Raw genomic sequence first — 25,751 nt, forward strand, 5'->3', positions numbered from 1 at the left:
TTTACATGTAAAATTTGTTAATGTTACTATAGAAAACTATTACTGTGTTTTTTAAAGGCTTAAACCAGTTTCACACCAGCATGAAATCCATAGCACAAGCAGAACTGAGTTTTATTTTAAATTTTTAAAAACTAATCAGAGTTCTAACTCCACTTTTATTCTAAAACAACTGTGAACATGGGCTTATTTTTCTCATCAAATTGGTTGTATCCTATAGAACTCTAAACCCCTCTTGCAAACGGGACACCTCTTTGAATTCAACATTAGTACTTTGGCTTTAATTTGCAGTGCAGTACAATGATTTTAAGGAACAAAGAGGTTGATGGTTTTTCCCTCTGAGGGTTACAATGTTCTCAAAGAAAAAAAATCGGCATGCTGTTAAAATTAGTATGAAAACTAAATCTACAGTCTACAAAATAAAATGCAATCGATGCCTTGGTGGCACAATGCTTTTTCGGTGAGTTGCCCTTCAGATAGTAATATCTCTATATAGATTAGCTCAGTTTGAAGCAGTATGAATTCATCCAGTTCAGGGTCAGTTGGGATTTAACTCACTTTGTGGACCTATTCAGGACAAGTACCCGAAGGAACAGTCCACACCTTATGGCATACCAAAACCAATATTTTTGAGCATGTGAAGTTGAAACTGAAAAGTGAAACTGATGTGGGAGCATTACTTTATAAGAGATTTAGTATTAACTCTTTCTGACCCTAAATTATCCAACAGCGAATTACTATTTAAAAACAGAGGGAATCATAAGCTACTGAGTGCGAAAAGGTTAAATGTAAAAGGAACCCAGTAAGCCTGGCATCGTATATTGACTTATAATTCTTTTAATATTTTAAGCATTCCGATCAGATCACCCCTCAATCTTCTATACTCAAGGGAATAGAGGCAAGGTTTATACAATCTGTCCTCATAATTTAACCCTCTAAGCCCCTGTGTCATTCTGGTGACTCTGTGCTGCACCCAGAAGTATATTCTTTGTGGTGTCCTTCAATATGGTTAATGTCCACTGGCTTAGTAAGAGGGAACCAGGCTTTTTCAGTGGGAGAAGTATTTGTGTTGTCTGTGGGATATAGTCATAATGGGAATTTGGTGGAACTAGCAAGAATTACATTTGTTGGCTGAAAGGTTCAAATTGACAAAACTCAAGAAAGTGAAATTAAATTCTGACAACTTAATCAACTTTTCAATGAAACCATAAGTAATGTTAAAGTATCTTATTTTTCTTTATGGAAGCACTATATATGATTATCCTGGCAGAAATGTTGAAAGTTTTTTTGTAAGATTTGTTCCTATGGGGAAGTAGAGGTTATGTAATTGTGCAGACCAATGTGTAAGTAATGCACATTCAATAATTTATTAAAAATTCTATACACTAAAAGAAACTGAGATTGCCATGAAAATTTCAACTAAGTACGTTTAAGTTTGTTTCCTTTAAGAAGAACATTGGATCATGGAAAGCACTAGAATTTTTAAATACAATGATGTAAAGGAAGAATCTTATGATCAAGTAGTCAGCAATTTGTCATAAAATAATCTCTCAAATCTGTAGAATCACTCAATAATTTCAAATAGTACTGGTTGAAATTTTACTGAAGTTCTGAAATAAAAGATCTTTCTTCTGAAATGGTGATGAGGCCATGTTTTCTGCACGGTCAGAAAATTCCAAGCTTTGCCAGGGGTTGACGCAACTTTTTAATTGTATGCTTTCTAAGTAACCGATCCAAAATATTCACTTCCATAGAATAGTACAGATGCTTGTCCAGTTATTGTATAAACGTTGCAGAGATTGGGTTTGCCAGTTTGGAGCTGAATCTAGCAGCCTTCCATGCACAGAGCCTCTAGATCCACTTGCTTTATGTAACTGGCTGTGTGTTCGTGTTGACCCCTGTTTGCATTCTTGCAGAACAGCCATGAGGTTTCCTTAATTTAAGCAAGTAGTGAAAAGCCGTCAGAGCAAAATTTGCAAAAGGCACATTTTAATGAAATGTTTCAGTTTTATGTCCCAACAGAAACAATCTCGCTAATATTTTCTGTTCCCTTTCCTGGTTGATTCTCTCCAAACATCATTATGGCAGATTGAAGCAGCCTTAAAATGGAATGGTAAGTATTGCAGGATTCCTTGTGGATCCTGTTCCCATCTCTACAGATGTTACACGTGTAAAATCTTCATGATGTTTCGAGATTTCATTTCAACTGTTAATGTTTACTAAAACTAATGAACATCTATAACTTTTGTTTTAATAGTTCTGAGAATACCTTTTCATAAGATGGTTAACAATGAAAAATACAATAATTAGGGCATCTGATTTTGTTGCATGTGTCTGAAAGAACATAACATTTAATTTTCAAAAAATTATTGCTTGGTCAACCTTTGAGAACTGCTAAACTAAATGGGATGCTATATAATACAATTCTCCACTTTTATTGGCCTATTGCCTCTAACAACACAACTTTTCTAGGGAGTCTCAATTTTGAGTTGCACTTCACCCTTGCTGAGTGACAACAGGCAGTATTCGTTGGATATGTCCGCTTGTCCATCCTTTAAGCCAGAATACATAGTGGGATATGCTATGACCCAGGAAAAGAGAAAAAGTACGAATGCAAATTGATGTTAGACTATGTTCCAGATGGCCTTCCCAATATTTTTCTCTTTCTCCCAGAGACGATGACTACTGCTGGGGTATAGTTGGTGCCATAAGCTTTCTGTTGCCTCATTCAAGTGTCTATACTTCATGTTTGAGTCTAGATAGTGAGTGTTGGCAGACTATTCTACCATGGAAGACATCACAGCCAAGTCCAATCCTGTTCTCACCCAATGTCCACACACGGCATGTTCAGTATGGGTGCATGTATGCATCTGGAGTGGGAGTCCTGACTAACTTCTGATTTCTTTTCTTCCCTATCTGAGGCCAATTGAAATGCCCTGATTGAGATCATTGAATTAAGCACAGACTAGGAATCAAATTTATGACCTTCAGGGCAAAGCCTTTACCCATCAAGACATTGGGAGACCTTACCACAGATAGTGTTAATGGGCATTTGGAGAGCTTGGATTACTTGAACAATGGAATAATTTTTTTTGTAACATGAACTTCAAATGTACCCAATTCTGCCTAGCTTGCTGCATGCATTGGTGCGCCTCTTTTAGTTCAGTGATGGTGCTGAAATTCAATGCTTTTGTAAGCGAAATAAAACAAAGGAGTGGTATTGAAGGTATAAGTGAAAAGGTTCTATCGTCACTCGTTAATTGAGCCTGTTATCTCACTTTATGAAAGCTGGTTTAATATTCCTTTGCTTTCTTGCTGGGAGAGGTGTTGCATTCCAGCATCAATATCAGGCAATTGTGCAAAGCCACCTAATGGAGATTTTACAGATGGGGTAGATGTGTTTGTGAAGAATAATAATTCTGTCTATAACATGGGCTATTTTTAATTTTCCCAATAACAAAAAATTCAAGAGTTAAACGTGATCACTGTCACCTTGAAGAAAGTACACTACAGTTGTGCAAAGAATAAAAACCCAGCATTAAATCTGGTATCTCAAATTTCTAGAAAAATAAACTGTAATCTGTCACCAGCAATGTATTTTAATTTGGGCAGTTGTGCCTGGTGGAGTTTCAGTATCAGTGCACCATTAGATAGCACTGTAATGGGCCCTATCTATGCTTTAATAAATTGAGGGAAGAAAATAAGATAGTGGTGTTGACTTCTTTATTCAGGTAGATAAGGCAGGTATTTTAGGAAAGTGCCCAGAAAAGTTAATATTGACATGCATTTATTAAAAAAAAATGCAGATTTTTAAACATTTCTCAAATGTGATTTCTGTTTGTGGGCAGCTTTTTAATGTATTTAATTTGGGATTTCAGTTTATAAAATTTTAATGCTCAATATTGTTTCATTTACCGAGATGTATCTAAACAATACTGATCAATTGTTTAACAATATAACTGTAATTGATATTACATTGCTGAAATGTTATTGCTGGTTTCAAAGTTAATACAATTTTCAGCGTGATCAGAATGCCTTGTGATAAACTGAATGACTAGCTTTACAAAATACGAGTTATTTTACATAGGCCATGGTTTAACTCTGACAAATGAAGCTTAATAGAATGTGATGTATTATTATTTCTGAATGGAACCCCTATTGCAGCATAAAAGGTCTGATGCGAAGCAAAATGGATTTTTTCAAGATGGAGCTACTCTGATGACCAGCCTCCTTGGTGGGTGGGTGGGTGGGGTGGGGGGTGCTGGGTAGTGGGGTGGCTCCAGATGACATGCCTAACAAAATTTCTCATTATGACCTGAAACAAAATCCAGAATATCTCATCTACCTTCACACACATTATACAACCTGATGCACCAAAGGTAATCAAGCAAATGCCAAAATATCAATCAGTAACTCCCTGTGTTATTTGGAACTTGGGTTTTGATAGCTCAGTCCATCTCGTCTTATTCGTCAATCATTTTAGCTAAAGGAACTGCACTGGCACCGGAGCTGAAGAACTAGGTATTGTGTAAATGAAGGCATAAGGGTCAGCACTTTGGTCTTTGGCTTCATGTGGTTAAAGCTAAACTTATTTGGGTTTCTGATGTTCAGAAAGTTGTCTACGGTGAACTGAAACACTCAAGAAACCTAAAGTATCAGCTCAGATGGTCTAGGTTTCACTGAAGCTGAATTCCTGGTGTTCGTCCCCTTGAGATGCTTTGTTGTCCTGAGGAGTTTTAGATGCAATGTCGTATTTGGTATAGCTTAGAACTGTCTAAGCTGTTACCACTGCTATTGCATCCACAGCATTCCTTCAAAGATCACAGAGCACGAGGGAGTAAGTTGGTGCTGTATAATGAAAGATGACCACTTCTATTCAACTTCTGCAGCAAAACGTTTTGCAAGCATAAACATCATCATCTGACACCATCTTTGTTCTTACTGGGCACAGCTTCCAATACCTTAATGAATTGGTTTGATGAGGTATTGTGCCTGAAGAAGGTAGCAATGAACTCGTACAACTTGTGGTGAATTGTGCTGCTCACTTGCTCGGGAGGAGTTCCTGGTACCTGCTATCCATCTAACAAGGTTCTCAATCCCTTGCTTATCAGTAGTTTAATGACCATCTAATGAGGGAGGGGAAAGGAGGAGGTAAACATGATCTTTTTGAGGTTGAGTTGGTTCAGGATAACATGCCTGGTGATGGGAGATTGGAACCTAGTCAATCCTCTGTGGTAGACTAAGTATCTGATCCTTGAGCCAGGCAGGTCCACAGCACAATAGATGATTTACCAGCCAGCCTGGCTCATTGAAGAGTCTTAAAGGAGTAAACCTGGCTGCTGTGACTCTTCCCATTCGTTTCCAGATAACGCTGCAAGCCAGTGCCCTAATGGGTTGGGCGTTATCTGAGTTGGACAACCAACGGGATGCTTACCTGTGTTTTGTGCTGGTAGACTGTGCCGTTTTAGCCACTTTCATATAAGCAATACCCTATGAACATTTGGCAGGCTCTAAGCTTGGTTCTACCAACCCGTGCCTACGTCCTCTGGCTCAGGTAGGTGGTGTGTGTCCCTTTGGAGAGAGTTGTGCTCCATATCAGGCAAAAGGAATTTCTACTTGTACAAATTTCTCAGTTTGGTTTGGAAACTTACAAGCATGGTGACAGATCTCTGCACATATCCAACAACGAGCTGAGCAAAAATTAAATAAACAAATGAATTCTCGGAGTAACGTGAGACCTGATGACAGCCTCATGTCAGGATCTTTACAAAACTCAATGCTGGCTTAAACATTATTAATGTTTGTAAAGATTTTTCTTTTACTCTCACCTCCCAGCCCCAACCACCTTTTCCTGGTTTCTTTTTGGGGTAATTTTTTACTCCAAAATAATTTTACACTTATTTCAGAGGACTATAAATATTTAACTTTGGTTGCTAAAGATCTTTGCAATCTGAAAAATTACACTCTGCAAAATAACAAGCGTTTTGCCCACTTTGTCCAGTGTTTAAAATTGGAACTGCTAGACATAATTAGAAATTTACCAAACCAGCTTAAATTTTTTAAAGAAGAAAAGCATCAAAAGATGGAAATTTTGGAAGACAAGAAATGAAGGTCATAAATTGCTGCAGCTGTTAAATCTCTGTTGAGGAATTGGGTTAGTTTTTATGCTAAACTCTTGTTATGATCACATTAAACTTTAGGGATGAAGGATTTGAATTCTGCAGCAGTTTTATTTGAAAAAAATATTTTGAAATTGCCCTCCTAATCTGATGGAGGCAAATATTTTATAACTAATCCAGCAATACTCTGGTGGGTTGAATCTTTTCCTTTTTTATTTTTCCTTATTTGAAAAATCATAATAGATTTCGGATTGATATAAATACAGAAGTGGTAATGTCTAAATATAACAGCAAATCAGTATTTATAAATTTATCTTCCAGAGTCAGTTTATCATACAAGGGCATGGGTATGTTGTTACACAAGTCAGAACAAGCTAGTAGGATGTAATCCCAAAGAACAATTTTACCATCAGCATCTTGCATTCAACCGAACAGCCAATATTCAATTATAGTTTGAGTCTTCATGTCACAGTACTAGTTTAGGACAGTCCCACTGTTAAAAACATTTAATGGATACAATTAAATTCATAGGATTTTTTTTTAAAGGCCGCAATTATAAAGCTGTATGCTCCCCCACCCATGTTTTTATTGTATTCTCTTCCACGTCACATGGCTGTTAGGCAGTTTGTGAATAGCGACCTTTTTGATGCTACCCTCCCTGTAGAAAAAATTCTAGCCTTCTCCTGTAGCCTTACTCCCCAGCAAAGATCAAGAACTTGCCTGTATTAGGAATCATGTTCTGTGACTAACATAACATACAAGAGGAAGGCCAAATTTAGTTAAATGTCACTTAGGGGAAAAAATAAAATTCTGAACAAGATATTGAGAAGATGCTAAATACTGCAAATCAAGATAAGATACCTGATGATTTACCTAGTGTTTCCCTTATAATAACTGCAAATGCATTCTTTTGGTTGTACTTGTGCAACAACGTGGCCAAAGTCCTGCTTACAGGATCAGATTAAACTGATCAGATTTAAAATAACTCATACTCTTGCTGTTATGTGTAGTGGTGTACCAGAGAAGACACATGTGTATGCGTTGAGAGGAACTAAAAGTTAATGGAGAATATTGTAAAATGGTGTGTACTCACCCTATCATAAATGTTGTATAATCTTTTTTCTATCATCTGTTCACAGTTCCAGGGAAACATCTTTTTTCTTTGCAAAAACAGATCTGTAGAGATTATTAAAATGAAATCTATTCTCGGTGGGATGGTTGGGGTTGTATAGATTTTCTCAGAATTTTATATTGATTTGCATAGTTTTCAGCTTTAAAATACTTATAGCATTATTGCAGCAGGATACATGGATATAATAGGTCTAGTATAAATGCATATAGTGGTGTTAGATGCTTTAGAAAACACATAGTAATTTGATTAGAATCCCTTGTTAAAGAGATAGATACCCAAATATACTTTCTGAAGCTGCTAAAGAATAATGCTTTGTATAGAAGGGTATAATGCAGCAGAAAGCACCATTAAATTGTGGACCAATATATACAGTTTGGGCACCAAGGATTACCAAACATTAGTACAGATCTAAGAATACTATCTTGATAATGTACCAAGCGGAAAAATGCACAATTATATTTCTCCTTGCCGCTTCAAGACTCTACAGATGTTACTTCTAAGAGTTATTGTGTTGTAAAACAACCTTTGCAGTTTTAGAAAATATGTGCAAAAATGCCATGGTTACAAGTAGCTGCGTATTGTGGTCGCTTTTTTAGTCATCCTGTGGTCTGTTGTGTTGTCACCAGTTAATGATGTACAGTGATAGTGTAGGTAGTGCATCTCCTGAAATAATTATATTGATGTAATCATATTTTTGTATTTACTCCTGACTCATTGTTAAATGCTCTGAGGTGTGTACATGTCCAGCAATCTAAATGCAACTACTCCAACAACTCAGTAAGTTTACCTGGTGAGTAGCTAAACCATACAGACTAGGAAGGTCCCAGATGCTATCTCTGGTCTGTGCTGAGTTGGCTGATTTCTTCTGTAGTAATAACAGGGCGCTACAATCAGTTTTGGTGCTTCTGGGTCAGGGAGGGGAAAATTAGCCAGGGCGGGGAAAATTAGCCAGGGCTTCCACTCCTGATTGCTATCTAGCGACTGCTGCTACAAGTGGGCATTTTGGGCTTTGGGTGAAAACTGGGTTGGGCTTGGCTGTGATACCTCCTGTGGTTAGAAAAGCCTACCGGCGTTTACTGTTGAATAACAACAACTTGCATTTGTACAGCACCTTTAATGTAAAAAAACAAATGCCCTAAAGTGCTTCAGAGATGTAAGAGGAAAAATGAGCCAAAGAAAGAGATATTGGGGTTGGTCAGAGGTGGGTTTTAAGGAGAGTCTTAAAGGTGGAGGGATTTAGGAGGGGAATTCAAGTGTGAGGCCGAGGCACTGAAGGCACTCTGCTAATGGTGGGTGCACAAGAGGCTGGACTTAGGAATGAAGAGTTTTGGAGAGGGGGTTCTTTAATGTTGGAGGAGGTTACAGAGGAGGGGAAGGGAGAGGTAATGGATTTAAATACAAAAATGAGAATTTGAAATTTGTGGTGTTGGGGGACTGGGAAGCCAGTAAGTCGTTGAGGACAAGAGTGATGGGTGATTGGGACTTCTTGTGGAATTGCAGCAGGATTTTAGATGAGCTGATATTTATGGAGGATGAAGGATGAGGAGTTGGTCGGGAGAGCATTGGACTAGCTGAGTCTGGAGGTGACAGACTTGGATGAGGGTTTCAGCAGCAGAGGAAAGGGAGGTTGATAATGAGGTGCTAGTTCGCAAGAACGGTGGGGAGGAAGGTAGGTTTTTTGAGGAGGAGTTGATGGCAGTTTTGAAAGAGCAGGAGACAGTATCTGAGGCGAGGGAACCCTTTCCTGTTTTGCCTAGCATAGAGGCCAGCAAGGGAAGTTGGTAGGGGAGTAGTTTAGTGGAAATGAGGCTGCAGGTGGAGGAGGTTGGGCTATTGGACAAGATGAGCTTGGAGAGCACATGGTGGAGATAATGGAGAAAATAAGCCTGAGATTATCTTTGCTCTCCAGCTTGATCCTAGGGTAGTGGTTTTGGCAAAGGAGAGTGAAACCTGGTAGAACTTGATGTGTTCCAGACGGATCTGGTGATGGATGGCTAAACCAGTTGTATGTGATATGCCCCATGGACTTGAGGGAATAATGATGGAAGCTATATCATATGGAATGACTGGGATGGGAGATGGTCAAGTTTTTGCTGGGGAAAGGGCATCAAAAGTAGAGGTGAGAAAGTGGTTGAGCAAATCAGCTGCACAGGTATAGCAAATGTAGAGTTAAAGGCTAAGTAGTTGTAAGTGACTTGGGAGAATCTTTTATTCCATGTGGCAAATGGAAGAAAATAAAAGGACTTGCATTTGTATAGTGCCTTTCACAACCTCAAGGTGTCCCAAAGTGCTTTATAGCCACTGAAGTACTTTTGAACTGTAGTCATTGTTGTAATGTAGGAAAACATGGCAGCCAATTTGCAGCAAGGTCCACAAACAGCAATGAGATACATGACCAGGTCATTACTTTTAGTGATATTGGTTGTGGGATAAATATTGGCCAGGACACCGGGAGAATTCCCCAGCTCTTCTTCGAATAGTGCCATGGGTTCCTTTGCACCCACCTGAGAGGGCAGATGGGGCTTTGATGTACCCTCTTATCTGAAAGTGCAGCATTCCCTCAGTACTGAACTTGGGTGTCAGCCGTGGATTATGTGCTCAAGTCTCTGGAGTGGGGCTTGAACCCACGACTTAACTCAGGGGTAAGCATGTTACCACTGAGCCAACCCTGACAGGGTGAATAGGAGAGTGGTGAATTCAGAGGTGAGGATCAAAGGGGAATTGAGATGGAGATTCAAATCATCAAGGATTAGGAAGTTGCTCAGTCCAGAGGCTGAGGGAGAAAAGCAGGGAGGATATTTCACAGAGGAACCTGGGATAGGGCTTGGAAGGAGGTGTTTTAAAAGAGGGGTGGAACAGGGTGAGGTGCTTGAAGGGAGAGAACGTACCAGTGGGGGGGGGGGGTTAGGGGTGGAGAGATGGACTGTAGTATGACTTGGTGATGAAGACAATGCTGCCACCATGATGGTTTGAGTGGAACAAGTGATATATCCAGGTGGGGGGGCTTCAGTAAGCACCCATGAGCCAAGTTTTAGTCAAAGCCAGGATATTGATGCATTAATCCACTTGAATACCACTTGGGCAAGGTACCAGAGGGCAACCAGCACCCATGGAACCATGCCCCAGCAATTAGTTAATGCCTTCAGGGGAGGGGAGAAAATTGGTGAAATAGAAAAGTTTATTGCACAGATGAACTACTTGTTGGGGAATCTTCATATATTTGGCTTTTTAAATTGCTGCTAGGATTATAATAGTGATTTATAAATTTATTGATTTTTATTTTCTGGTATCGTATTTCTAAGTTGTGATCATAACAATGATAGAAAATCAACATGGGACTTGGTTAAACTGAAAGTAACAAGTCTTTTTATGTCAATAAACAAATTTAAGATTTGGAAAAAGCAGAATTCATGAAATTCTACAATATTGGCTTTTTGCAATAAATATATCTTTCGTAATACTTACAATGTGTGATCACATGGCTAGAGTCAGCCCTGCTGTGATTTTTAAAATAAATATATAGTAGAATTAATGATGTACAAATTTTGGATTCTAGTTCACAATGCTGAAGGAGTTACTAAAGATGAATTTCTAGCTCCTATGGAGACGCGAACTGTGGAAGATCATCTCAGTAAAATGAAGCTAAACAAAGCTGTACTTGGTATGTTTTTTAATGCAATATATATATATATACTTACAATATGAGCTGTAAGTAGACAATTTCTTGGTGTGTTTCATATGAAAAACCACAAGTAGTTAAATGTGAAAAAAGTGGAATACAACAAAATCCTATTTCTCTTCACTTTTCAACTTCAGTAAATAAGCTAATCAGTGTGTCTTGTCAACAAACGTCTAAATTGTTAAAAAATCTTAATCAGATCACAAAGTTCTGCTAGTACTAACTATTCCTCAGCTAGTTCCAGAATTTAGAAATGCAAGAAATTAAACCTAACACTATTTTTGTTTTAAATTGCATAAAACTTTTATCACATTGTGGGTATTTTATTCTTATGGAAAATAGATCTCAGCCAACCTTGTCTCCTAATCTAGTAAAAAAAAAATCAAACATTGAAAATATTTCATGAAATGCCTGGCGTACAAATTTCTCACTTTAATGGTACTGAAAGAAATACATTTAATTTGTACTTGTAAGTCTGGTCTCTGTGGGTGAAAAAAACACATCGCTGTTTCTATCAACCTTTCTCTATCTATGGAGGGATGTCTAGAGGAGGATACTGTAGCAATGTGGCTTGATCTGCACAGTAAAAAGGAAAACGGCAATTGTTGGAATTCTGAAACTAAGATTGAAAATACATTGCCGGTCAGTCCACATCTGTAAAGAGAAATGACAAACTACGATATTTTGGAAATGTATCAGAACCCAGATTGTTACTGGCAGCGAAGGGACCATGATTGGAAGGCCACTGTAGTTCTGTCTTAAGTTCCTAACTTTCATACTGTTTCTATGAACACTAAATTTTAGTATATTTACTGTATTGAAGAAAATACATACAAATGGTGGCATGCAGTTTTTTTTGTAGTTATGTCTCCCAGTTTTTGATGTTTATTCCTTTAAAATTACACCATGCAAATATTAGCATACAAATACTTAATGCATTTTTATGAAAATCAATTGTCCACTTTTAATGGAGGTGTTAACCTTTTATTTTAAAATAATGGACAAAATAATTTCATATAATAGCATTAAACATTTGAATACTAATATGCACACAACGTAATTTCAAGGCATGAATTTTTCGCATGTTAAAGGAAGTAGTCTGTATAGAGGATGTTTGCTGATGCTTATTCTTAAATCTGTAGGTCTTGACTATGTGGTTGAATATCGTTATGACCAAAAGACAAATCCACAGTTTGTCTGTAAACTGTGCCACTGTAAATCAGAACTTACCTGGTTTCTCCCCCACCTCCTTGGAACTAAACACATGGCAAATTATCTGGTAAGTATATATACAGTGATAAATAGAATCCTTAGAATAAAAACTTACTGAGTTTGATTGTGTGATTACAATTGCTGCAATTATGGAGTATTATACTAAAGGAGAACACTACTGTATGGATTGGAAATGCTTTAATGCAAAGTACTTCCTCAACTAGCTATTTAGAATAAAATTTTCAGGATCTGAGAGATTCCTACTTATAATCTGCTTTTCCACTCATAATGACCCTCCTGTTTAAGTTTCTGCATGTAGCTGGGAGCCATACATCTGGGATCAGCAAACAGTTTCACATAAAACAATATCACTGATCTGTACTTTGGCTAATCTGGTGTCCAAGCCTCCAAAGTTTGATGCTGGCAGTATAAAGAGAAGTACAAAGTACTCAACTGCTTGAGCAAGAAACATTTTTCTTGACTAGTACTGTATGAAATTATTAAATTAATGTATGTTGGTAGGAAAACATTTGGTAATTTGGTGTTTCTTTCCAGGAAAAGCATTATCCAGATATTCTTAATTATGAGGGAGAAAAACTAAAACCCTCTGAATGGAAAGAATTTGTCATCAAAAAAGCACTGGAAATTGAAAAAAAGGATGGAAGAGGAAAGGTGACTGTAAGTACAAAGTATTTGTTGTAGGTTGTTTATCTACAAATGATCCTGGTACCTGTATAATTGTAAATGTTTATACTAAGTTTTCCTTGAGTTACCCATGTGTTGTAGAAACTTGCAACAGGGACCATATGGGCAATATCCCTTTAAGACTGTTTCTCAATGTGCCCAAGTGCTGCTCGTTGGCACCTAGCCACTTATTTTACCCTAATATCTGCCATGGTCATGAAGCTTCAGTGGTATTACTCTGCATGGATTCCCATGCAAGTTGAGCTTGCATTATTTCTTTATCTTGTTTTGTTGCCTTTGATGACAGGAACTAATCAGCCATACATTTTTTTGATTGCCAAGTTCTCGCAACACCTCCCCATCCAGTGAGCACAGTGAATGCTAGATAACACTGCCAGTGTCATTCATAAGTAGCACAGAATCATGGAATTTTGCAGCGCAGTAAGAGGTCATTCAGCTCATCGTGCTTGAGCCAGCTCTCTGAAAGAGCAATTTACTTAATCCCATTACTTTGATCTTTCAAATATTTATCCATTTCCCTATTAAAAGCTATTATGGATTCTGCTTTCTTGACTGTTTCTGGTGGTGCATTATATGTCTTAACAAATGTTTTTTTTTTAAAAAAACACACACCCTATTCTCCTAACCACATAATTTTGAACAGCTCTATCGAGCTTTTAAGCCTTTTGACCTTTTCTGCTCTAATGAATGAGCACCAGTTTCTCTACTCTCTCCTCATAAGGAAAGCCCCTCATCCCTGATAGTGGCCTGGATATCCTTCCATTAGGGGGTGCTCAAAACTAGGCACAATATTCTAAGTCTGGCATAATTCATGATTTGTCTAGGTTTAGCATTACCTCTCTACTTTTGTACTCCGGGTCACTATTTAATAAAACCTAAGATTCCATTTTAAAAAAAAACTTCTTCAGCTTGTTCTCATTTCTTCCTCTCAAAATATATAGCCTCACCTTTCTCTGCATTAATTTTTATCCATCAGTCCAGTTTACTAACCTGCCTATGTCCTCCTGAAATCAATTACAGCCCTCTTCACAGATAACCACCCTATTTTTCCATTGTTTGCCCTCTGTACTTCTCTATTTTCTGCCCTTTAACCAAGTTCCTATCCATGCTGCCGTATTCCCTTTTAATACTGTATTAATTTTATCAACGAACCTCATGCGGCAATTTATCAAATGCTATTTCAAACTTCATACACATGGTATCCATTACATTTTATTTATCAATGCACTATTATTTCCTCAAAGAACACTATTTGTCTGTCATGACTTGCATTTTATAAATCCGTTCTAGCTATCCTTATTTAACTCGTGTCTTTCTAAGTTAATTTTCTCTTGTATTGTGACCTCTAGAAGCTTACCCACTACGGATAATCATATCTGAGGACATTTAAAAGATCATGGTCAGAGCCATTGCTGTTTTGTCTCTGAATTCCCTCACTATTTTAGGATGTATGTTTACATCCAATTTATCTGGATTTGTTCTCATTTTGTTTTATTTTCTCATGAAGTACCTTTTTATTGTTGACTGTTTCAACATAGTGGATCTGAGACACTGGCGGTGCAAACAGACAGTGTTTGTTCATGAAATAGCTAAGATAAAAGCAGCCTTTGATTATGTGGGCAGCATAAATAAAATGTTAAATGGCATTTGTCAGGTTGAGCATTCTTCAAAGAGGCCCAAATAATCCATCCTGAGTTACTATAATGGATCAACACTCTGTTAAAGGCAGCAATCTGTCTTCAGGACTGAGAAGTTTTGTATTTTGTCTACAGTTTATGGTTCCTAGGGGATTTGAGATAATATAACCTATGAACATACGAAATTGACGGGCAGGAAAAGACTAGCTGGCCCATCAAGCCTGCCCCACACCATGATGGTAGGACCTTCATGGCTAAACACTTCTTCCCTCCCCCGACCGACCCCCCGCCTCCCCTCACACCACCTCTGCAGCTATGTAATCTCCAGAGAGGCAAAAAATAGAAAAAACCCAAGGCCAATAAGGGGAAAAAATACTCTGTAAAATTCCTCTCCAACCCCCTCAGGCAATTGAAACCAGTCCAGGAGATCACATGGACTAAGTGTTATCTATCAAAACACTTATCTTCTATATAATGCAACCTCTGTCCCAGTCAGGAACCAGCCCAGCTCCCTCTTGAAGGCATGCAGAGAGTCAGCAACCACCATACCAGCCAACAATTTATTCCAGAGGTTCACAATTCTCAGGGAAAAGATGAACTGCTTAACATCCAGTCTAATCCTACTCTTCCATAGTTTTAACTCATATCCCCTGGTCCTCCCCAATCTGTTAAACTGGAATAATCTATCAGCAGGGACACTATCCGGCCCTTTAATTATTTTGTAGACCTCTATCAGGTCACCTCTAAGTCTACGCTGCTCTAAAGTAAATAGGTCCTTGAGCCTATCTAAGTAGCTGAGATTCTTTAAGCTAGGAATCATTCTTTTTCTCCTCCTGGACCTTTTCCATGCCACTATATCACTCACCCTGTGGGGGACCAAATCTGGGCACAGCACTCTAGATAAGGTCTGACCAGCGACCTGTACAGTGTCAAAATGGTGTCCTTTAATTTATACTGACTGGTTCTATTAATACAACCTTGTTAGCTTTACATCGAGTTACATCGAAACTACAGCACAGAAACAGGCTATTTGGTTCAACTGGTCTATGCTGGTGTTTATGCTCCACATGAGCCTCCTCCCTCCCTCCCTACTTCATCTAACCCTATCAGCATACTTTTCTATTCCTTTCTCCCTCATGTGCTTATTTAGCTTTCCCTTAAACGTGTCTATGCTGTTTGCCTCAACTACTCCTTGTGGTTGCACATTCCATATTCTTACCACTCTTTGGGTAAAGAAGTTTCTCTTGAATTCCCTATTGGATTTATTAGTGACTATTTTATATTTATGACCTCTAGTTTTGGACTTCCCCACTAGTGGAAACATTTTCTCTACGTCTGCCCTGTTAAACACTTTCGTTATCTTTAAGACCTCTACCAGGTCACCCCTCAGCTTTCTATTTTCTAGAAAAAAGAGCCCCAACCTATTCAGCCTTTCCTGATAAGTAGATCATCTCAGTTCTGGTATCATCCTTGTGAATCTTTTTTGCACCCTTTCCAATGCCTCTTATCCTTTCTATAACATGGAGACCAGAACTGTGCACAGTATTCCAAGTGTAGTCTAACCAAGGTTCTATACAAGTTTAACATAACTTCTCTGCTTTTCAATTCTATCCCTCTAGAAATGAACCCCAGTGCCTTGTTTGCCTTTTTTATGGCCTAATTAACCTACATTGCTACTTTTAGTCATTTGTGTATCTGTACCCCTAGAATCCCTTTGCTCCTCTATCCCATTTAGACTCTTATTATCCAAGCAGTACGTGGCCTCCTTATTCTTCCAAAATGCACTACCTCACGCTTATCTATATTGAAATTCATTTGCCAATTACATGCCCATTCTGCAAGTTTATTAATGTCCTCTTGTATTTTGACACATTCTTCCTCAGTATTAACTACACCCACCAATTTGGTGGTGTCCTCAAATTTTGAAATTGTATTTGATTCCCGAATCCAAATCATTAACGTAAATTGTGAACAACAGCACCGATCCCTGTGGAACACCACTTCTCACCTTTTGCCAGTCTGCATAGCCACCCTTAACCCCTACTCTCTTTTCTGTCTTGTAGCCAGCTTGCTATCCATTTTGCTACCTGTCCCCTGACTCCACATTGATTTATAGATTATAGTTAGAGTGTGTATAGTAAATTAAAGACTCAGTTTAATTTCCTCTGGTTCCTCTGCTCCCCCACTCTGTGCTAACTATGACGTCACCTTTTGAGATTTTTCCCTGAGTTTGTTTAACTGCTCTGGTTTCCTGCTCTTTTTAACTGTTTAGCTAACACTTTCGCAAACCACTAAAAACACTAACCAACCACTAAAGACACTGACCACTAATAACTAAAAACACTAACCAATAAACTAAATACTTAAACTGACTTAGGCTCAGCACTCCTCTCTGATGTCACTTTTTGTGACTTTTTATTTGATTGATTTTTCTCTGTTCTTTTGGAATCTTGATGCCTTTCTAGACATTCTGATTGACTACAGATTTAAAATAAAAATGAAATTGGTATCACTGGTATAGTGGATGTTTATTTATGTTCTGGGCCTCCTCTCTCGCCGCTCCTGCTTTATGTTCTGCCTTTAGCTACAGCTTCTCTACATCGGTCATGCACCAAGAGATTGTTTCACAAGATTAGGGCTTATGGGATTGGGGGTAATATATTAGCATGGATTGAGTATTGGTTAACGGACAGAAAACAGAGTAGGAATAAACGGGTTATTTTCGGGTTGGCAGGTTGTTTATATATCAATGACTTAGATGAGTGAACCGAGTATAATGTATCCAAGTTTGCTGATGATACAAAGCCAGGTAGGAAAGTAAGCTGTGAGGAGGACGCAACGAGGCTGTAAAGGGATATAGACAGGTTAAGTGAGCGGACAAGAAGGTGGCAGATGGAGTATAATGTGGGGAAATATGAAATTATCTACTTTGGTAGGAAGAATAGAAAAGCACAATATTTTTTAAAATGTGAGACTAAGAAATGTTGGTATTCAGAGGGATTTGGGTGTCCTTGTATGTGAATCACAGAAAGTTAATATGCAGGTACAGCAAGCAATTAGGAAGGCAAATGGTATGTTAGCCTTTATTGCAAGGAGGTTGGAGTATAAAAGTAAGGAGGTCTTGCTGCAATTATATAAGGCTCTGGTGAGATAGCACCTGGAGTACTGTGTACAGTTCAGGTCCCCTTACCTAAGGAAGGATATACTTGACTTAGAGGGGGTGCACTGAAGGCTCACTAGATTGATTCCTGAGATGAGAGGGTTGTCCTTTGAGGGGAACTTGAATAAAATGGGCCTATATCCTCTGGAATTTAGAAGAATGAGAGGTGATCTCATTGAAACATAAAATTCTTAGTGGGCTTGGCAGGGTAGATGCTGAGCGGCTGTTTCCCCTGGCTGGAGAGTCTAGAACTAGGGGTCATAGTCTCCAGATAAGAGGTTGGCCATATAGGACTGAGATGAGGAAACATTTCTTCACTCAGAAGATTCTGAATCTTTGGAATTCTCTACCCCAGAGGGCTGTGGATGCTCAGTTGTTGAGTATGTTCAAGACTGAGATTGATAGATTTTTGGACACTAAGGGAATCAAGTGATATGGGGATAGGGCGGGAAAGTGGAGTTGAGGTAAAAGATCAGCAATGATCTTATCGAATGGTGGAGCAGGCTCAAGGGGGTGTATAGCCTACTCCTGCTCCTATTTCTTATGATCTGTGAACATAAGAACATAAGAAATAGGAGCAGGAGTAGGCCAATCGGCCCCTCGAGCCTGCTCCGCCATTCAATAAGATCATGGCTGATCTGATCCTAACCTCAAATCTAAATTCATGTCCAATTTCCTGCCCGCTCCCCGTAACCCCTAATTCCCTTTACTTCTAGAAAACTGTCTATTTCTGTTTTAAACTTATTTAATGATATAGCTTCCACAGCTTCCTGGGGCAGCAAATTCCACAGACCTACTACTCTCTGAGTGAAGAAGTTTCTCCTCATCTCAGTTTTGAAAGAGCAGCCCCTTATTCTAAGATTATGCCCCCTCGTTCTAGTTTCACCCATCCTTGGGAACATCCTTACCGCATCCACCCGATCAAGCCCCTTCACAATCTTATATGTTTCAATAAGATCGCCTCTGATTCTTCTGAACTCCAATGAGTAGAGTCCCAATCTACTCAACCTCTCCTCATACGTCCGCCCCCTCATCCCCGGGATTAACCGAGTGAACCTTCTTTGTACTGCCTCGAGAGCAGGTATGTCTTCTTAAGTATGGAGACCAAAACTGTATGCAATATTCCAGGTGCAGTCTCACCAATACCTTATATAACTGCAGCAATACCTCCTTGTTTTTATATTCTATCCCCCTAGCAATAAAAGCCAACATTCCGTTGGCCTTCTTGATCACCTGCTGCACCTGCATACTAACTTTTTGATTTTCTTACACTAGGACCCCCAGATCCCTTTGTACTGCAGTACTTTCCAGCTTCTCGCCATTAAGATAATAACTTGCTCTCTGATTTTTCCTGCCAAAGTGCATAACCTCACATTTTCCAATATTGTATTAACATCTGCCAAATCTCTGCCCACTCACCCAGACTGTCTGTATCCCCTTGTTGGTTTTTTATGTCCTCCTCACTCTCTACTTTCCCTCCCATCTTTGTATCATCTGCAAACTTTGATATGTTACACTCTGTCCCCTCCTCCAAATCGTTAATATAGATTGTAAAGAGTTGGGGACCCAGCACCGACCCCTGCGGAACACCACTGGCTACAGGTTGCCAGTCCGAGAATGTACCATTTATCCCAACTCTCTGCTTCCTGTTAGATAACCAATCCTCCACCCATGCCAGAATATTACCCCCAATCCAGTAATTCTTTATCTTGAGCAATAATCTTTTATGTGGCACCTTGTCGAATGCCTTCTGGAAGTCTAAATACACTACGTCCACTGGTTCCCCTTTATCCACCCTGTACGTTATATCCTCAAAGAACTCAAGCAAATTTGTCAGACATGACTTCCCCTTCATAAAGCCATGCTGACTTTGTCCTATTAAATTATGTTTATCCAAATGTTCCGCTACTGTCTCCTTAATAATAGACTCCAAAATTTTACCCACCACAGATGTTAAGCTAACTGGTCTATAATTTCCAGCCTTCTGCCTACTACCCTTTTTAAATAAGGGTGTTACATTAGCAGTTTTCCAATCTGCCGGGACCTTTGCCGAGTCCAGAGAATTTTGGAAAATTATTACCAAAGCATCCACAATCCCTACTGCCACTTCCCTCAAGACCCTCGGATGTGAGCCATCAGGTCCAGGGGATTTATCCGCCTTGAGTCCCATTAATTTACTGAGTACCAATTCCTTAGTGATTTTAATCGTATTTAGCTCCTCCCCCCCCCCCCCCCCCCCCCCCCAGAGCCCCCTGTTTGTCCAGTGTTGGGATATTCTTAGTGTCCTCTACCGTAAAGACTGAAACAAAATATTTGTTCAGCATTTCTACCATCTCCATGTTTCCCACCATTAATTTTTCGGTCTCATCCTCTAAGGGACCTACGTTTGCCTTAGCCACCCTTTTTCTTTTTATATAACTATAGAAACTCTTGCTATCTGTTTTTATATTTTTTGCTAATTTATTTTCATAATCTAGCTTCCCTTTCTTAATCAGTCCTTTAGTTACAATAACACTTAAGATCGTTTTGTCGCTCAACCTCTGAGTTGTTCCCTGCAAATGATGTGTGTTTTGCGTTGGCTCTACCAACATGCATGATACTGCATTTGTCTAAATTAAACGCCATTTGCCAATGTGTGGCCCACTCCCTTAGCACATCTAAATCTTTTTGGATTTAATCGCACTCCTCTACCATCTTGACCCTTGCACAGATTTTGGTGTCATTTGCAAATTTACTCACCAATACCAATGTCCAGGTCATTAATAAAGACCGCAAAGAGTAGCAGGGCCTAGGACCAATCCCTGGGAGACACCACTAGTAACATGTCTCCAGGCTGAACCACTTCCGTTAACTACAACTTTTTGGCTGTGGCATTGGAGTCAATTCCTAATCCAGTTTTTCAAATTTCTACTGATACCACAAGATTCTACCTTGTGATGTACCTTATCAAAGGCATTCTGAAAGTCTAGGTAGACAATGTCTACTGGCTTACACCTTTCCACTACCCTAGTGACTCCCTCAAGAAACTCTCATCAAATTTGTTAGGCACGACCTGTTTTTTTGGAAGCCGTGTTGACAATTTCTAATCATAGAATGTTACGGCACAGAAGGAGGCCATTCGGCCCATCATGTCCGTGCTGGCCGAAAAAGAGCTATCTTGCGAAATCCCACTTTCCAGCACTTGGTCCGTAGCCCTGTAGGTTATGGCACTTCAAGTGCTTAACCAAGTAGCTAATGGCCTCTTCCCTTTCCCTTTGATCATAAAGGGCGTCCCTTACGATCCAGTCTATCGTCTTCCCAATAATTGATGTCAGGCTGATGGGCCTGTAGTTCTCTGGCTCCGATTTGTCCCTTTTTTTAGAAATAGGATCCACATGAGCTAGCTTCCAGTCTAAGGGAACTATCCCTGACTCTATTGAAATATTAAAAATACAGGCAAGGGGCTCACTGAGCACCTTCCCATCTCTTTAATCACCCTTGGATGAATATTATCTGGACCTGGAGCCCTATCAATTTTGAGCATTCCTAACCTATCCAAGAGGACATTACTATCTATTTTGATAATAATGCTATTCAATACTAAGCACCCCTCATTTGGAACATAAGCATTGTCTACAGGAGTATAGACTGATGCAAAATAGTCATTTAGCAACTCTGAGAATCAGTTTGAATCTGCCCTACAGTATTCTTTAATGGCCTTATATGGTCTTCTGATCATTGACATAGCTAAAAAAGCTTTTGCTATTACTGCCACAGTTATGCACCATCTTCTTTTCCAGAGATCTCTTGGCTAACCTTATGGCTGTTTTTGTCTTCCTTATTTGCATGTGATACTTTTCTCTGTTCTCCTGCAAGTTAAATGCCATAAATGTGTAGAGTGCCTTCTGTTTTGATCAAATTTGCCTCTGTACATTCCACATCAATCATAATGACTTTGTTTTATCATGTGCCCTTCTTTTAACCATTGGGACTTCATTCTGTTTGAGAATGGTTTCAAATAGAAACTGTTTGTCCTCAGTACTTGATTGCTGATCTAGTAGGGTTGCCCAGTCAACTTTTGCCAGATCTTCAGCCATTTTTGTAAAGTTAGCCCTCTTAAAATCTGGGACCAACATTAGATTGGCTGCAGTCTTGGATTGGGCAATAAGATTAAACCTAATTATATTATGATCATTGCTGGCCAGGTGTTCCCCCACATGGAGGTTTGATACAGCAGTAGGGCTGCTAATAAAATCTAGATTTAGAATTTGTTTATCCCTAGTTGCCTCACCAACATGCTGTGTAAGGAAACAATCATTTATGGTGTCCATAAAAGTCTCAGCTACTCTCCCCACTACACTAGATGGTTCACCATCAGACCATTTAATACATGGAAAGTTGAAGTTGCCCGTAATGCAAATTGGGCCCAGGCTAGAAGCCGTAGCAATTTGTGAACAAAGTTCCTCATCATCTAGGAATACCTATCCTGGAGGTCTATAACAGGTGCCGTTCATAAACTTGGGGCCATTGGCTTGGATTAATTGAATCCAAACAGCTTTAGCTACTGCTGATGTACTCATATCTCTTGCCACAGCAGGCAGATTATTTCTGACAAACAAGGCTACACCACCTCTCCTCTGACCTATTCTATCTTTCCTAAAATAGTTATGCCCTGCGATATGGGCATTCAATACCATCATTTAAATCTCGCCATGTCTCAGTAATACCTATAACATCTGAGTTTTCTAATACTGCACAAGATTGTAGTTCTAGCAGTTTATTTCTAAGACTTCTTGCATTAACATAGAAGTATTTCAATGATTTGTCAGTTAGCTGACTCTGGGTACCATTCATTTTCTGTGCCTTAGCTTCAGAAAATCTGGGTAGTTTTTTTTTATTCGTTCACGGGATGTGGGCGTCGCTGGCAAGGCCGGCATTTATTGCCCATCCCTAATTGCCCTCGAGAAGATGGTGGTGAGCCGCCTTCTTGAACCGCTGCAGTCCGTGTGGTGACGGTTCTCCCACAGTGCTGTTAGGAAGGGAGTTCCAGGATTTTGACCCAGCGACAATGAAGGAACGGCGATATATTTCCAAGTCGGGATGGTGTGTGACTTGGAGGGGAACGTGCAGGTGGTGTTGTTCCCATGCGCCTGCTGCTCTTGTCCTTCTAGGTGGTCGAGGTCGCGGGTTTAGGAGGTGCTGTCGAAGAAGCCTTGGCGAGTTGCTGCAGTGCATCCTGTGGATGGTGCACACTGCAGCCACAGTGCGCCGGTGGTGAAGGGAGTGAATGTTTAGGGTGGTGGATGGGGTGCCAATCAAGCGGGCTGCTTTATCTTGGATGGTGTCGAGCTTCTTGAGTGTTGTTGGAGCTGCACTCATCCAGGCAAGTGGAGAGTATTCCATCACACTCCTGACTTGTGCCTTGTAGATGGTGGAAAGGCTTTGGGGAGTCAGGAGGTGAGTCACTCGCCGCAGAATACCCAGCCTCTGACCTGCTCTCGTAGCCACAGTATTTATATGGCTGGTCCAGTTAAGTTTCTGGTCAGTGGTGACCCCCAGGATGTTGATGGTGGGGGATTCGGCGATGGTAATGCTGTTGAATGTCAAGGGGAGGTGGTTAGACTCTCTCTTGTTAAAGATGGTCATTGCCTGGCACTTATCTGGCGCGAATGTTACTTGCCACTTATGAGCCCAAGCCTGGATGTTGTCCAGGTCTTGCTGCATGCCGGCTTGGACTGCTTCATTATCTGAAGGGTTGCGAATGGAACTGAACACTGTGCAGTCATCAGCGAACATCCCCATTTCTGACCTTATGATGGAGGGAAGGTCATTGATGAAGCAGCTGAAGATGGTTGGGCCTAGGACACTGCCCTGAGGAACTCCTGCAGCAATGCCCTGGGGCTGAGATGATTGGCCTCCAACAACCACTACCATCTTCCTTTGTGCTAGGTATGACTCCAGCCACTGGAGAGTTTTCCCCCTGATTCTCATTGACTTCAATTTTACTAGGGCTCCTTGGTGCCACACTCGGTCAAATGCTGCCTTGATGTCAAGGGCAGTCACTCTCACCTCACTTCTGGAATTCAGCTCTTTTGTCCATGTTTGGACCAAGGCTGTAATGAGGTCTGGAGCCGAGTGGTCCTGGCGGAACGCAAACTGAGCATCGGTGAGCAGGTTATTGGTGAGTAAGTGCCGCTTGATAGTACTGTCGACGACACCTTCCATCACTTTGCTGATGATTGAGAGTAGACTGATGGGGCGGTAATTGGCCGGATTGGATTTGTCCTGCTTTTTGTGGACAGGACATACCTGGACAATTTTCCACATTGTCGGGTAGATGCCAGTGTTGTAGCTGTACTGGAACAGCTTGGCTAGAGGTGCAGCTAGTTCTGGAGCACAACAGCTGGGATGTTGTCGGGGCCCATAGCCTTTGCTGTATTCAGTGCACTCAGCCGTTTCTTGATATCAGGTGGAGTGAATCGAATTGGCCGAAGACTGGCTTCCGTGATGGTGGGGATATCGGGAGGAGGCTGAGATGGATCATCCACTCGGCACTTCTGGCTGAAGATGGTTGCAAACGCTTCAGCCTTGTCTTTTGCACTCAAGTGCTGGACTCCGCCATCATTGAGAATGGGGATGTTTGCAGAGCCTCCTCCTCCCGTTAGTTGTTTAATTGTCCACCACCATTCACGACTGGATGTGGCAGGACTGCAGAGCTTTGATCTGATCCATTGGTTGTGGAATTGCTTAGCTCTGTCTATAGCATGTTGCTTCCGCTGTTTAGCATGCATGTAGTCCTGAGTTGTAGCTTCACCAGGTTGGCACCTCATTTTTAGGTACGCCTGGTGCTGCTCCTGGCATGCTCTTCTACACTCCTCATTGAACCAGGGTTGATCCCCTGGCTTGTTGGTAATGGTAGAGTGAGGAATATGCCGGGCCATGAGGTTACAGATTGTGCTGGAATACAATTCTGCTGCTGCTGATGGCCCACAGCGCCTCATGGATGCCCAGTTTTGAGCTGCTCGATCTGTTCTGAATCTATCCCATTTAGCACGGTGGTGGTGCCACACAACACGTTGGATGGTGTCCTCAGTGCGAAGACGGGACTTCATCTCCACGAGGACTGTGCGGTGGTCACTCCTACCAATACTGTCATGGACAGATGCATTTGCGACAGGTAGATTGGTGAGGACGAGGTCAAGTAAGCTTTTCCCTCGTGTTGGTTCGCTCACCACCTGCCGCAGGCCCAGTCTAGCAGCTATGTCTTTCAGGACTCGGCCAGCTCAGTCAGTAGTGGTGCTACCGAGCCACTCTTGGTGATGGACATTGAAGTCCCCCACCCAGAGTACATTTTGTGCCCTTGCTACCCTCAGTGCTTCCTCCAAGTGGTGCTCAACATGGAGGAGGACTGATTCATCAGCTGAGGGAGGGCGGTAGGTGGTAATCAGCAGGAGGTTTCCTTGCCCATGTTTGACCTGATGCCATGAGATATCATGGGGTCCAGAGTCAATGTTGAGGACTCCCAGGGCCACTCCCTCCTGACTGTATATCACTGTACCGCCACCTCTGGTGGGTCTGTCCTGCCGGTGGGACAGGACATACCCAGGGATGGTGATGGAAGAGTCTGGGACGTTGGCTGAAAGATATGATTCTGTGAGTATGGCTATGTCAGGCTGTTGCTTGACTAGTCTGTGGGACAGCGCTCCCAATTTTGGCACAAGTCCCCAGATGTTAGTAAGGAGGACCTTGCAGGGTCGACTGGGCTTGGTGTTTTGCCGTTGTCGTGTCTGGTGCCTCGTGGTCCGATGCCGGGTGGTCCGTCCGGTTTTATTCTTATTATGACTTTTCGTAGCGAGATTTTACAACTGAGTGGCTTGCTAGGCCATTTCAGAGGGCATTTAAGAATCAACCACATTGCTGTGGGTCTGGAGTCACATGTAGGCCAGACCGGGTAAGGGCGGCAGGTTTCCTTCCCTAAAGGACATTAGTGAACCAGATGGGTTTTTACGACAATCCGGTAGTTTCATGGCCATCATTACTGATACTCGTATTTTAATTCCAGATTTTTATTTTTAATTAATTGAATTTAAATTCGCCAGCTGCCGTGGCGGGATTTGAACTCATGACTCTG

General features: G+C 40.7%; 1 protein-coding gene across 2 annotated transcripts in view; it reads left to right on the forward strand.

Annotated features, from left to right (window-relative positions):
* Nucleotides 1–25,751, forward strand: part of LOC137341572 (uncharacterized) — an 84,882-nt gene that overhangs the window by 7,059 nt on the left and 52,072 nt on the right. For both annotated transcript variants that reach the window (XM_068004786.1, XM_068004795.1), the window contains exons 4-7: nt 2,086–2,110; nt 10,805–10,909; nt 12,070–12,206; nt 12,695–12,817. In XM_068004786.1, coding sequence (XP_067860887.1) covers nt 2,086–2,110; nt 10,805–10,909; nt 12,070–12,206; nt 12,695–12,817 — 390 coding nt within the window. The remainder of the gene's footprint in view (nt 1–2,085; nt 2,111–10,804; nt 10,910–12,069; nt 12,207–12,694; nt 12,818–25,751) is intronic.

The sequence above is a fragment of the Heptranchias perlo genome, chromosome 2 (assembly GCF_035084215.1).
Source record: "Heptranchias perlo isolate sHepPer1 chromosome 2, sHepPer1.hap1, whole genome shotgun sequence".
In the NCBI taxonomy this organism is placed as follows: domain Eukaryota; kingdom Metazoa; phylum Chordata; class Chondrichthyes; order Hexanchiformes; family Hexanchidae; genus Heptranchias; species Heptranchias perlo.